The following is a 13094-nucleotide window of genomic DNA, read 5'->3' as shown; positions in this document are numbered from 1 at the left end:
TTTCTTCCTTTACTTTAAGTCTCATGATTCTAAGCTACCAAATGGGCAAATTTCACAGTGATAAGGATAAGGATTCCTAAACTCATTTGTATAAAGTAATAGCACATTTTTATTATGCTTTCTAATAACATTTTTAATTCTATGCACTTTTACTAAAATAATGTGATTGAAATGATAATGATTTTCAAATGACATCAATGAGAGAGACCCTTGGGCTTGTGAAGGATTGATGCCACAGTATAGGAGAATGTTGGAGAGGGAATCAGGAGTGCGTGGGTTAGTGAGCAGGGAGAGTGGGGATGGGATGGGGGGTTTTCGGAGGGGATAAAATTTGCAATGTTATAAAAGAAAACATCTAATAAAAACAAGGAAAAAAGAAAATTTTGTGTAGAATATGAGAATAGAAATAGGCTCACAAATACACACCATATATATATATATATATGTGTGTGTGTGTGTGTGTGTGTGTGTGTGTGTGTGTGTGTGTGTATACATAAACACACACATATACACAGAGAGAGAAAAGAACAGGTTTTGATAGATGAGTATACTAATTATAATATTTGCTATGATTCATACCATGATAATAAGCATTCCTAATCCTTCTCTGTCGTTTCCTTTCAGCTAATGGCACTGAATGATAATTTCTTTGGAATATGGAAAGTACCAATAACATCACTGAATTTATACTGTTAGGACTTTCCCCGAACAAGAAAATTAAAATGCTCTGTTTTCTCTTGTTCTTGTTTTGTTACATCGCTATTTTGGGAGGAAACATGTTCATTTTGATTTCTATCACATATAGCCAGCTAATTGAGCAACCAATGTATTTCTTTCTTAATTACCTTGCTTTGTCAGATCTGTGTTATACCTCCACAGTCACACCCAAGTTTCTCAGTGACCTTCTCATGGAAAGGAACATAATTTCTTATACCAACTGCATGGCTCAGCTTTTTACTATGCACTTCTTTGGGGGGATTGAGATCCTCATCCTCACAGTGATGGCCTATGACCGCTATGTGGCCATCTGCAAGCCCCTGCACTACACCATCATCATGAGCAGAGGGAGGTGTCATGTGATGGTCGCTACTTGCTTTGCTGGTGCTTTTATACATTCCTTCTTCCAGAGCCTCCTTGCTATCAGCCTCCCTTTTTGTGGCCACAATGAGATGGATCACTATTTCTGTGATATTTATCCTTTGCTGACTCTTTCCTGCACCAATACATACAGCGTTGGACTTCTGGTGGTTGCCAATTCAGGCATGATGGGACTGATCACCTTTGTAGTCTTGATGTGGTCTTACTCTTTCATATTATACACCATCAGGGCTTATCCTGCAGAGAGCCGCAGCAAAGCTCTTTCCACATGCAGTTCTCATGTCACCGTTGTCATTTTATTCTTTGTGCCTGTACTTTTTATTTACATCAGACCAGCCACCACTTATCCAGAAGATAAAGTGTTTTCTCTTTTCTACACCATCTTAGTGCCCATGTTTAACCCTCTGATCTACACACTGAGAAACACAGAGATGAAGAATGCCTTGAGAAAAGTTTGGTGCCACAAACTTTTTATATGAAAGTGAATCATATGATATTCACTGCTAAATGAGCATGAAAAAGATAAATTAGGATGTTTGTCTTCCTAAATCATAAAGCATTTGAAGGTATAAAATTCCATGTTTAATCAATAATAATAAATAACAATAGTAACTCTCATGGACTAATTGCAAATATTATCTTTTTGATTAAAAGATTACTATCACATTTATTATCAATATTCATTACTTGTGACTGTTAATAATATAGTTTAATCAGATTCAACAGTGCATGTTATAGTGTTACTTATGTGCTATATTTTCTTAGTGTATATATATATATATATATATATTTGTGTGTATATGTATGTATGTATGTAACATGTAGACATTATGAAAAGAATACTACATCAGGGCTTTCTATTTCTTGTGCTCCTAAAATACTGAATTGATCATTAAACCACCTACAAACATGCAAGCGTCTGGCATCTTAACCCAAAACAGAAAGAGGCAGTTCTCTGAAAGTAGTGAGGTATTGGACTGACATATTCACATCCCTGTTTTAGGCTTTCCCCAAGCCAGGTAGAATCTCTGTATGATATGGCAATGAGGTGTGGACTTAATCTTTCTGGACCTCTGACTTTATGAACGGCACAATAAACCCCTTCACTTTGCAAGTACAAGGACTCAGACTCCACCACATTCAAGTCTCCAGAATGAGCTACTTCTTGCCTGCCATATGCCATGTCAGATTCTGTTTACCCAAATTAAACCTTACACAATAGAAATGAGCTGTAGTCAGTACGTAGTGCCAGGACAGCCTTATAAGCAAAGATTTCAGCAGAAATCCAGGTGTCAAATACCAAAACAAACCATATGGGTTGTGTGGTCCTCTCAAGGGGCAGGCTAGCTGCCAAAGCAAAGGTTCCAGGTTGCTTTTTAAAACTTTATTATTATTTTCATTTTTATTCTTTAATCCTGTTTTACAGTCGAGACTTCATCCTCTTCTTGGTCTGCCACGCCCCCCGACATTGCTCCCCTTCCCAGATCTCAGCCCCCACATCTCTAAGAGGCTGTCTCCACCCCCACCTCACCCCAGCAGACCTCCCCACTCCCTGGGTCCTCAAGTCACTGGGAGTTAGGTGCTTCTTATCTCACAGAGGCCAGACCAGGCAGTCCTCTGCTGTATATGTGTTGGGGGCTTCCTACCAGCTGGTGTATGCTGCCTGCTTGGTGCTTCAGTGTCTGAGAGACCCCAGGGATCCAGGTCAGTTAAGACTGATGGTCTTTCTATGGGGTGCCCTCTTCCTCAGCTTCTTCCAGCTTTTCCCCAATTGTTGTTTTTTATAAAATACTTGACTATTATATTCATTTACATTCCAAATGTCTTTCATCCTGGTAACTCACCCCCCACCAGTTATTCAACCCATCCTCCCTTCTGTTTGCTTCTGAGAGGATGCTCAGCCCCACTCCCATCTCCTCCCTTGTCTTCCCCCTTCCCTTGGGGGATCAAGTCTCTACAGGAATAAATGCATCCTGCTCCCCTGAGGCCAGACAAGGTAGCCATCCCTCTGTTACATATGTGTAGGGGGGACAGGCCTATGTATGCACTTTGGTTGGTGGCTTCCATTCTGGGAGTTACCAGGTGTCTGGGTTAGTAAACACTTTTGGTCTTTCTATGGTGTTCCCATCCCCTTCAGCTCCTTCAATCCTTCCCTTTACTCTTCCATAGGGGTTCCTAGCCTCAGTCCAATGGTTGGCTATAAGTATCTACATCTGTCTCAGTCAGCTGCCCTCAGACCCTCTCAGAGGTTGGTCACGCTAGTCTCCTGCCTAGCATCAGTAATAGTGGGAGCATTTGGTGCCCGCCTATGGGATGGATCCCAAGTTGGATCACTGGATGGTCTTTCCTTCAGGTTCTGCTCCATTTTTGTCCTTGCTTTTCTTCTGGAAAGGAATAATTCTGGGTCAAAATTTTTGAGTGTGGGTTAGTGACCACTTCCCTCCACTGGGGGCCCTCTCTATCTTCTAGAGTTGTCTCTTATAGTCCATCTACCCTCTGTTGGACATTTTGGCTAAAAGCTCACCCCTATTGAAGCCTCTTACATCACAAGATGGGATTTTCTACAAGTTCTTCCTGCAGCTACATATTTCCATTCATTCTCCTGGCCCTCTCAGCTTCTTCCCTAGATCCCCTCATACCTCATCCTGACCCTCTTTTTCCCTCCCCCTCCAATCTCCTATCCAGGTCTCTACCTCCCTCTGCCTCTAGTGATTATTTTGTCCCCCCTTTTAAGGGGTATTGAAGCATCCTCACTTGGGTGTTCCTTCTAGTTAAACTTCTGATGGTTTGTGGGTTATATCATGGGTATTCAGTAGTTTTTGGCTAATGACTGCTTATCAGTGAGTATATACCATGCATGTACTTTTGGAACTGGATTACCTCACTCAGGATGATATTTAAGAGTTCCATCCATTTGTCTGCAAATCTCATGATATCCTTGTTTTTTATTAAGTGTTCTATTGTTTAAACAAACTGTATTGTCTGTATCTATTCTTCAGTTGAGGGACATCTGGGTTATTTCCAGATTCTGGCTATCACAAATAAGGCTGCTATGAACATAGTAGAGTACTTGTTCTTGTAATATGGTGGAGCATATTTTTAATATATGACCAGGAGTAATGTAGCTGGATCTTCAAATAGAACTGTTTGCAATTTTCTGAGGAACCACCAGACTGAATTGCATATTCCCACATTGATGGTCATATTTTCATGGTTCTTACCCCATGTCATGTTGTCCTCTCTCCACCTTCTCTCTCATTCCCTCATGGTCCTCTTCCTCTGACCTAAGCCTGAGAACCAAAAACATCACCCACTTCTTTTCTGACCAGCTATAGGCTGTAGGCATCTTTATTCATCAATCACAGATAACTAGGGGGGCAAGGTTACATAGCTATACTAGTGTCTACATGGGGATTCTCTTATACCTGAGAGCAGCCAAGCTTTGGGGGGGCAGTATTTAATATAAAAATACATAGCAAAAGACCAAACCTCAACAATTACCTCTTGCCTGATTATGTTTATGGCATCATTCTCTCAGAATGCACAATATAAATTTAAGAGATATTGGGAATTAAACATTTATGATTTTCAAGAAAAAGGGCAGATCCATAATTTAAGGCATTTGTGACTTAAGAAATACATATTTTGTTAAATCTGAAGAAACATTATTTAAAATAGAATGTTAAAAAAACTCCTATATTTCTTTATAAGAATGTGTTTATAAAAGGTGCAACTCAAGGGTATTCAAAACATCCAATGTGTGGTCTTCTATTACTTTTCATGTTATTATCCGCAGAGATGAGGAACAAAATACTTTACACTGCTCAAGATTCATTACCCCTTCTGCTTGGTTAAAAAATTATTCATACATTCCTATAAAGGGCAAACACCAAATTATATGGTATTCAATAGCCACAGATTATAATTTTTGAGCATGAGAAATTTGGAAAGATGCTTTTGATCTCTTTGGATTCCTGAAAAACTATGAATCCAGCTCTCCAGAGTTATACATGTAATGTTCTTACTATCTTCCTTTAAGATATTATAGAAATATTCTAAGTTATATGTTTGCTCATAGACATATATTTATTTAACATTCATCAATGAAACTGTTAAAAATATGTGAAAAATGATCACCATTCTCATGTTGAGTCACTGTCATGACATTTCTTGTAAGAGAGCAGTAAGCCTTTTCCAAAAAGGAACCAGCTTTAAAGACAAGAACAAACTTGATCAATAAAGCCAAAACTTATTAAACTCTGGTTTTGACACTGTTAACTTTCTGAACACCACGAGCAGTGGTTACATTGGCTTTTAAAAAGCAACTACAAAATAAATAAATATGATATAGGTTACAAAAATATAGATATTAGGGTAGAAACACAATATTGTTTTGTGTTTGTTTGTTTATCTCTTTGATGAATGTGCACTTAAATGACCAATTTAAATAGAATTGATTTCTTACTTTTAGACATGATTTTAGTTCCATAAAATCTTATTCATTATTATCTAAAATAGTGGGAGTGATACAGGCTTTAAAGTTTTTATTTGTTTTGTTATGACTTTGTGTTTTTCTTATTTTTTCCATAACAACTTTCAAGTGCATTTTGATAAGACATTTTTTACCATGTAAAATTTGAATATGATAATGAATGTACTTATTTTGTAAAACTTTAATTTTATACTTTGTCTTTTATTTTGCATATTTCTTTGTTTCTCGAGAGTTTATTAATGCTCCTTCATGATAGTGACTCAATATGATAATGGTGATCATTTTTCACATATTTTTAACAGTTGCACTGATGAATGTTAAATAAATATATTTCTATGAGTAAACATATAACTTAAAATATTTCTCCTAATCATACCATAAGAGGAAAAGTTAAAGGAATGAATAAAGCAAATATACTAATAATCTGTTAAAATGTTCTACATTACTTAAATTGAACTTGTTATCAAACATTTTGGTAATAGTTGTATTCACTATTAATGTGTTAAAATACTTTATAATACCTAAATTAAACTTATTATCAAACATTGTTAGTAGTTATATTTATTCTTTATGACCAGAATAACTTTCAAAATATGGTAAATTATTTTTTATGTTTGAAAATGTTGGAAACAATACATTATTTTCACGGCTGAAGCATCACTAATACACTTCTATACAAGAAATATAGTAATTAATGCATTTCTTACTGTACAACAGCTATGATTAACATTACTTTTATATTATATCAATTCACTATTGTCAACTTTACATAATGTTTAATTGTTCATTTTATGGACATGTTGTTTCTTTCATTTTCAGATGTTTAATTTTTCTGCTTCTAAATATGAGACATAGAAGTAGATGGAGAACCATAGAAGTGTCCAAAATTCATTCTCCTTGGACTTTTTAATGACCATGACATACAGGCATCTTGCTTTACTCTTTTCTTAGTATGTTATATGGATCTTTTGCTAGTAAAATCTGCATTTCTTATCTCATTTGATGCAGCCTTCTTTTTTCCATCTGCCAATGTACTCTTTCCTCAGCAATTTAACTTTCATAGATGTATATGTTACCTCTTGTGTGACTCCAAAATTCAGTGGCAACTTACTAGTAGTTAGGAAAGTCATCTTCTATGCTAACTGCATGCTGTAGTTCTTTGCTATGCATTTCTTTGGAATAACTGAAGTATTAACCCTGACAGACATTGTCTGTGACTACTGTGAGGCCTTCTGCAGGCCTCTCCACAGCATGGTCATCATGAACAAGACAAAATGCCAGTTCTAATATTAACAACTTGGCTAGTGGAGCAGTCCACTTCTTTTCTCAGTTTTCTATTGCAATCTTGTTGCCCTTTTGTCACTCCAAATTGACCACTCCTTCTGTGAAATCTGTTCAGAGTTTCCTGTACTTACACCTACGTGACTTCTGTCCTTGTTCTAGCCATTTCAGGTAGAGATTTAGTCACTTTAGTGGCTCTTGTGTGTTTTTGTTTGTTTGTTTGTTTGTTTGTTTCTTCTTATGTCATTATTTTACTCATGCCAAGAACACACTTAACAGAAGGAAGAAGAAAAGTCCTGTCTACATGTGGGATTCATACAACCCTGATAGTTTTAGTCTTCAGACCTCAAGTTTTTCCTATGTTACACCTCCTATCAGTTTCCCTGAAGATATTGTACTTGCAATGTTTTATACCATTGTTGCACCTACGTCAATCCATCAATTTATGAGCTGAGAAATTCAGAGATGAAAAATGTAATGAAAATTTTTAATTATGTACGGAAATTAGGGTTTGTGACTTTATAATAGAAAATTGTAAATGTAATTAATGGCTAGAAACTATGCCATCTATCTTATAGATTTCACTGTCTTTAGTGGAATGAATGTGGACAGTAAAACTTACTTAAATTAACAACTACTCAAAGACTACTAAATTATAGACTACTAAATTATAATTTTGCAGACTACTGAACCCGGTTAAACAGGATTACTTGCATTGAAAACATGAACCAAAGTGAGTAGATGTTGCTGTCCTTATTAGTAAAATATTCTTAAAATTTAATAAAATTATTGGACATTGAGGGCTCTGAAAATTTCCTGGTATTTTGTGATTATAGAAAATTTAAATTTATTACTGAATGCTCTTGTTTTAAATTTGGCTATGATATGATCATTTACATCATCTAGTAGTATTCATAAATTAACTGCCAGGCAGAGAAACCAATATAACATTACATGTTAGATCTTGAGTCAATAGCCAGACTTATCATTGAGGAAATGTGAAAACAAAGTGGGAAGTAATAATTCATAATGTGAAAAGAGGTGCTGGTTGTCAAATAATCACCCCAACAGACACATTGTTTTTCTTAAGTTTCCTAATCACTAAATCACCTTCTCTTTTCTTTTTTCTTTTATTGGATATTTTCTTTATTCACATTTCAAATGTTATCTCCTTTCCAGGTCTCCCCTCTGGAAACCCCCATCCCATCGCCCCTCCCCTTGCCAAGATGAGTGTGCTCCCTGACCCACCTACTACTCCTGTCTTATCACCCAGGCATTCCCCTACACTGTATTTTCACTTTATGTTTCTATTTTTTAAAAATTATTAACTCCTTAGTAAAATATAAGGAGCACTTTGTTGTCCAGTAAGAGAAAAGTAAACATTACAGATTGTTAACTTACATACTGTGTATTTTGTAATCAATCTTGTAACAGTGAAATAGGGCTAAGAGTAAGATTCTGCACTCTGCCTCCTGAATCCTTCACCACTATTCATTTAAAGGGTCACAGCATTAGAAAGCTTGAGAATCACTGCCTTAATAGAGTATTTAGTGATAGTCATACTTAGTCCTTGAGGCTCAAACAATCCTAGTGTTCAGTGACCCATTAACCAAGTTTTATGAGTGCGGGTATTAAAAAAAAAATGTTCAATTTGAATGAACATGGTTTTAACTGACTTCCAAAGGCCATGGGTGCGACCTGAAATATTCTCAAGGGGCTTTCAAAATTAATAAACCAGGACAAAAGTGGATAGTGCCAAGGAATCAAATATGACCGAAGAGAAACATACTATTGTAAGATATTGGAGATTATAAGTGTGATAGGCCCTAGAGTCTATAGGTTAGCTGCTAGACAGAACATTCCCCCAGATGAAAGACACTGGAATAAAAGAATTCAGGAAAAAAAGGAAAAAGAGTGGATGTTTGTTAGGAAGTAAAAATTTTGCTTAATTTTAAAACAATTTTCTGTTTATATTTCATTGGTTCACAACAATGACACAGAGCTCTCTTTTTTATTTTTATATACTTAAATTATTCACCTTTTATTTTTATTCGATTGAAAATAGCTCTTTGATGCAATATATTCTGATTATGGTCTTCCATACAGCAGTTTCTCTGTGATGCTCTCCACCTCCTCTCCCATCCAAATCCATATCCCTCTTTCCTTAGAAAACAGAGACATCTAAAGATGAAAAATAAAGGGGGAGGCTTGGCAGGCAGTAGAGTGGGGGAGTGAGGACATTCTTTTGGAGACAGGGTGGGGGAGAGGGAGGAATAGGAAGAGGAATTGTGGGAGGGTGGACCAGGAGGGTGGTAATGACTAGACTTTAAAAATAATAAAAATAATTAAAAAATTAAAAATCAGAATAGGACAAAGAGAAAAAAGAGTCAAAGGAAAAGTAAAAGAAACAAAGACTCACAGATATACACATTCACACATATACACACACACCATCAAAATGCACAGCCAGAACCACAATACATATGCAAAAGACTGTGCCATTCTAAGGGGTTTAAGATGAGCTCTCAAAGTTTTAATTGGATTTCCCTGATGGCTAAAGATCTTGAAGATTCTGTAAGTGCTTCTTTGCTTTTTGAGTTCCCTCTTTTGAAAATTCCTGTTTAGATCTATACCTTATGCATTCGGTTGGATATATTCCACTTTAAAATAATATTCATTTCATTCTAAGATATATATATATATGTGTATATACATATACATATATATACACATATATGAAACATGTACACACACACACACACACACACACACACACACACACACAAATTGAAGAAATTGCTGGTTTTTAGGCAGAGACTCTGCCAAGTGTACAGACCAGTTCTGTGTATGTTTCCTGCTCAATTAGCACTCAGGGGTTTCAGCATAAATGAAAACCTTAGATGAAGATAAGGTTTAACATTTGAGGAAATTATTTTTCCATTTCTCTTTAACTAGTGGGGCCCTTTCAACTGAGTTGGAAGCTACCCCATACTTTCTGTTAAAAGAGGGCAAGTCCATGTTTCTCTGTTTAAAGAGAGCAAGCCCATGATTTTTCTGTTTAGAGAAATCTAGCCCACGTTCTTTGCTCTACACCCTCCTCCATCGTACTAACAGCTTTTAGAGATACCTGTTTTATTCAGCACTATGTTGACTGTTGTTTGAATTAGACTGAAGATAAACCATCTTACAATCCATTTCATATCATTGCAGTTTTTTTGAGTCCTTTCAACTTCTCTTGAATCAGAATTAAGTATTGACTGGTCTCAGACATTTCTTATCTTAGCTTATATTAGCCTTACATATATTTTTGATACTTGTGTTAGTTCAACGGTAGCATTCAATTATCACTAATTTTCCATTTATTCTTGACTATTAAATAAGGAAAGAAACTATTTCATCCCTCATTAAAGAGGTTTCCTTTTCAGAATAATAAATGATTGTTGTAGAATCACACAGCAGGCCAAATCTCAATGAATAAGTGTGGAATGTTCATTTTTAAAAGAAACATCTATACCACAGTGAGACCTCAGATGGCACAGGACACACTGAAGAAGAGGGGATTATGGAAATTTTATAAAAGCCAGAAGATGCCAAGGTCTATTGTGAAAGAGAATTTCTGGTTTGAGAAAATGAATTGTTTTTAGAAACGTAAAAAGTTGAAAACATGCTTTTTAAAAATTTAACTAGAATATAAAAATGTGAGAAATATTCTGGACACAGAAAGTATATCTTTTAGATATTCTCTGACTCAGGTACAGATAAGAGTTGTCTTTGATTATTTCTGGAAGCTGGATCTAGACTGAGTTTACTAAACATAGTTATACAGCATAATGCATTATATGTACTCTCTGTGTTCACTTGAATAGCACATTGCTGTGAATGACTTTCTGAAAGCATAATTAATTGTAGAACCAAAGGTGCAGTTCAGTACAAGCAGTATAGACATCAAAAAGCAGAAAATTAGAATAGCAACACTATAGTCAAAATGTCTGGTTTAATATAGAGAACAGTAAATATATTCTCATTGAGCAACCTGTACATATCACTAGGTATAAGACACATTGACAAGACATTTGCTTTTTGCTGATTTAAGTTATAAACACCTTCAAGAAACTGTATGATGATGGAAAACAGTGACACCATTCAACCTGTTTCCTTCACTCCCTGCCATATGGTAACACAGTCTCTTGATGACATTCTTCATCTCCTTGTTTCTGAGTGTATAAATTAGTGGGTTGAGCATGGGGGCAATGATAGTATAAAAGAGAGCAAATATTTTGTCTTCTGGTAATGTAGTTGCTGGTCGAATGTAAATAAACAGTAGAGGAGCAAAGAAAAGGACAACCACAGTGACATGTGAACTGCAGGTGGAAAGAGCTTTGCGACGATTCTCTGCAGAGTATGACCTGACAGTATATAAGATCACAGCATATGATATCAACAAGACCACAAAAGTCACTAAGCCCATCAGGCCAGAGTTAGCAATGACCAAGAAACCAATTTTTCTGGTGTCAGTACAGGCCAGTTTAAGCAGAGGGTACACATCACAGAAATAGTGATCTATTTCATTGGGCCCACAGTAGGGTAAGAAGACTGCCAGGAGAAATTGACCAAAGGAATGCAGAAATCCCCCAGCACAGGAAGCAACAATCACAGCATCACATTTCTGCCTGCTCATGATAATGGTGTAGTGCAAGGGCCTGCAGATGGCCACATAGCGGTCATAAGCCATTCCTGTAAGAATGAAGACCTCAATGCCACCAAAGAAGTGCATAGTGAAGAGCTGTGTCATGCAACCATTGTAGGAAATTGACTTTTTTGTTGTGACTAAGTTGATAATCAGCTTGGGTGTCACAGTGGAGGTGTAGCACAAGTCTGAAAGTGCAAGGTAACTCAGAAAGAAATACATAGGCTGATTGATGAGGTGACTCCATGTGACAGAAATCATGATGAGTAGGTTCCCAAATATAATTGCAATGTAACAAAATAAAAATAATACAAAGCAGATAACTTCTATTTCTTTTGTCTGAGAAAGTCCTAGGAGAAGAAATTCTGTGATATTAGTCCTATATTCCATGATCCACAATGTCTGTGTCTCTCTGAAATTAGATAAATTATAAACAAATGAGAAATATGTTTATCACAATGCTGAATATTGTCCCCTTTATAGGAAAAAATTAGACTAAAAATGTACAGAGTTTGAATAATTTGAAATTTCATTTTTATTTAAGAAAAGATTTCCAAGAGAGTTTTTTGTTACACCTTGAAAATACAAATTGATACTAAACATTCTTGACCTGAATATTCATGTTCAAAAGATAAATTATATTTGTGCAACCATTCTATAATCACATATTATCAAATGAATATGTATATGAAACCACCAAAGAACTACAAAATAGATACTTCTAAAGGATCAGAACCCAGTTTACTTTTTGATATTCATTTTAGAGATGCAGAAATGAATGATCAAGTGTGAAAATAATTACAAAGTAAATATATGAAGTGTAATTTGAGTACTGTCTCATTTCAGATATGTTGAGACACATATCTTAAGTGTACACGGAAGATGGGCTTTTGTATTTGGAATCACTAGACAGCTGGTTAAAATCTCATTTCTTAATTGAAAAATGTGCTTTTAGTCTCACTAATCTTAACTGTTATGTTTATAAATATACATATTAATATGTATATAAAAATTTATTTTCCAACTCACAGAATAAATATTAGCACATGAAAAAGCACTCTAGATTTTTTAAAAAAAAATCAACTATGTACCTATATCCAACATGATGAGGAGAACAATAATGTATTTTGTTTGGGTTTTAGCATCCTACCCATGTCTTGATCCAACTCTTAAGTCAGCGACAATTTAATTAATAAATACTAGTCACTCAACCTTCTAGACTCCCTGTTGTAATCTGGTTTTTGTTACTATGATAAGACACTGACCAAAATAAATTTGGGTAGGAAAAGGTTTATTTGACTTACAGAAAACAGTTCTTTATTATAAGGCAATCCAGGGACTGAAGCAGAAACCATAGAGGAATGCTGCTCAGCTGTTAGATCCAGGCTCATATACTGTAATCCTTCTTATATAGTCCAGACCCAATTTCCAAGAGATAAAATGGCCCACCTAAACCTGGATCTTCTCTATAAATATACAATCAGGTAAATGTGTCACAGACATACTCACAGACCAATTGTATGTAAATGATTCTTC

General features: G+C 35.7%; 2 protein-coding genes across 2 annotated transcripts; one reads left to right on the top strand and one right to left on the bottom strand.

The window, feature by feature from the left end:
- Window positions 1-656: 656 nt before the first annotated feature.
- On the top strand, window positions 657-1577 carry LOC116092169 (olfactory receptor 4P4-like). Its single transcript, XM_031373517.1, has one exon. It carries the CDS (start codon window positions 657-659, stop codon window positions 1575-1577), a length of 921 nt encoding a protein of 306 aa, XP_031229377.1.
- Window positions 1578-10976: 9399 nt separating this feature from the next.
- On the bottom strand, window positions 10977-11948 carry LOC116092168 (olfactory receptor 4P4-like). Its single transcript, XM_031373516.1, has one exon. The coding sequence runs from the start codon at window positions 11946-11948 to the stop codon at window positions 10977-10979; it is 972 nt and encodes a 323-aa protein (XP_031229376.1).
- Between the last annotated feature and the right edge of the window lie 1146 nt (window positions 11949-13094).

Source organism: Mastomys coucha, unplaced genomic scaffold (genome assembly GCF_008632895.1).
Source record: "Mastomys coucha isolate ucsf_1 unplaced genomic scaffold, UCSF_Mcou_1 pScaffold15, whole genome shotgun sequence".
Classification (NCBI taxonomy): Eukaryota; Metazoa; Chordata; class Mammalia; order Rodentia; family Muridae; genus Mastomys; species Mastomys coucha.
The sequence above is the reverse complement of the archived record's forward strand: the minus strand, read 5'-3'. Positions and strand labels throughout refer to the sequence as shown.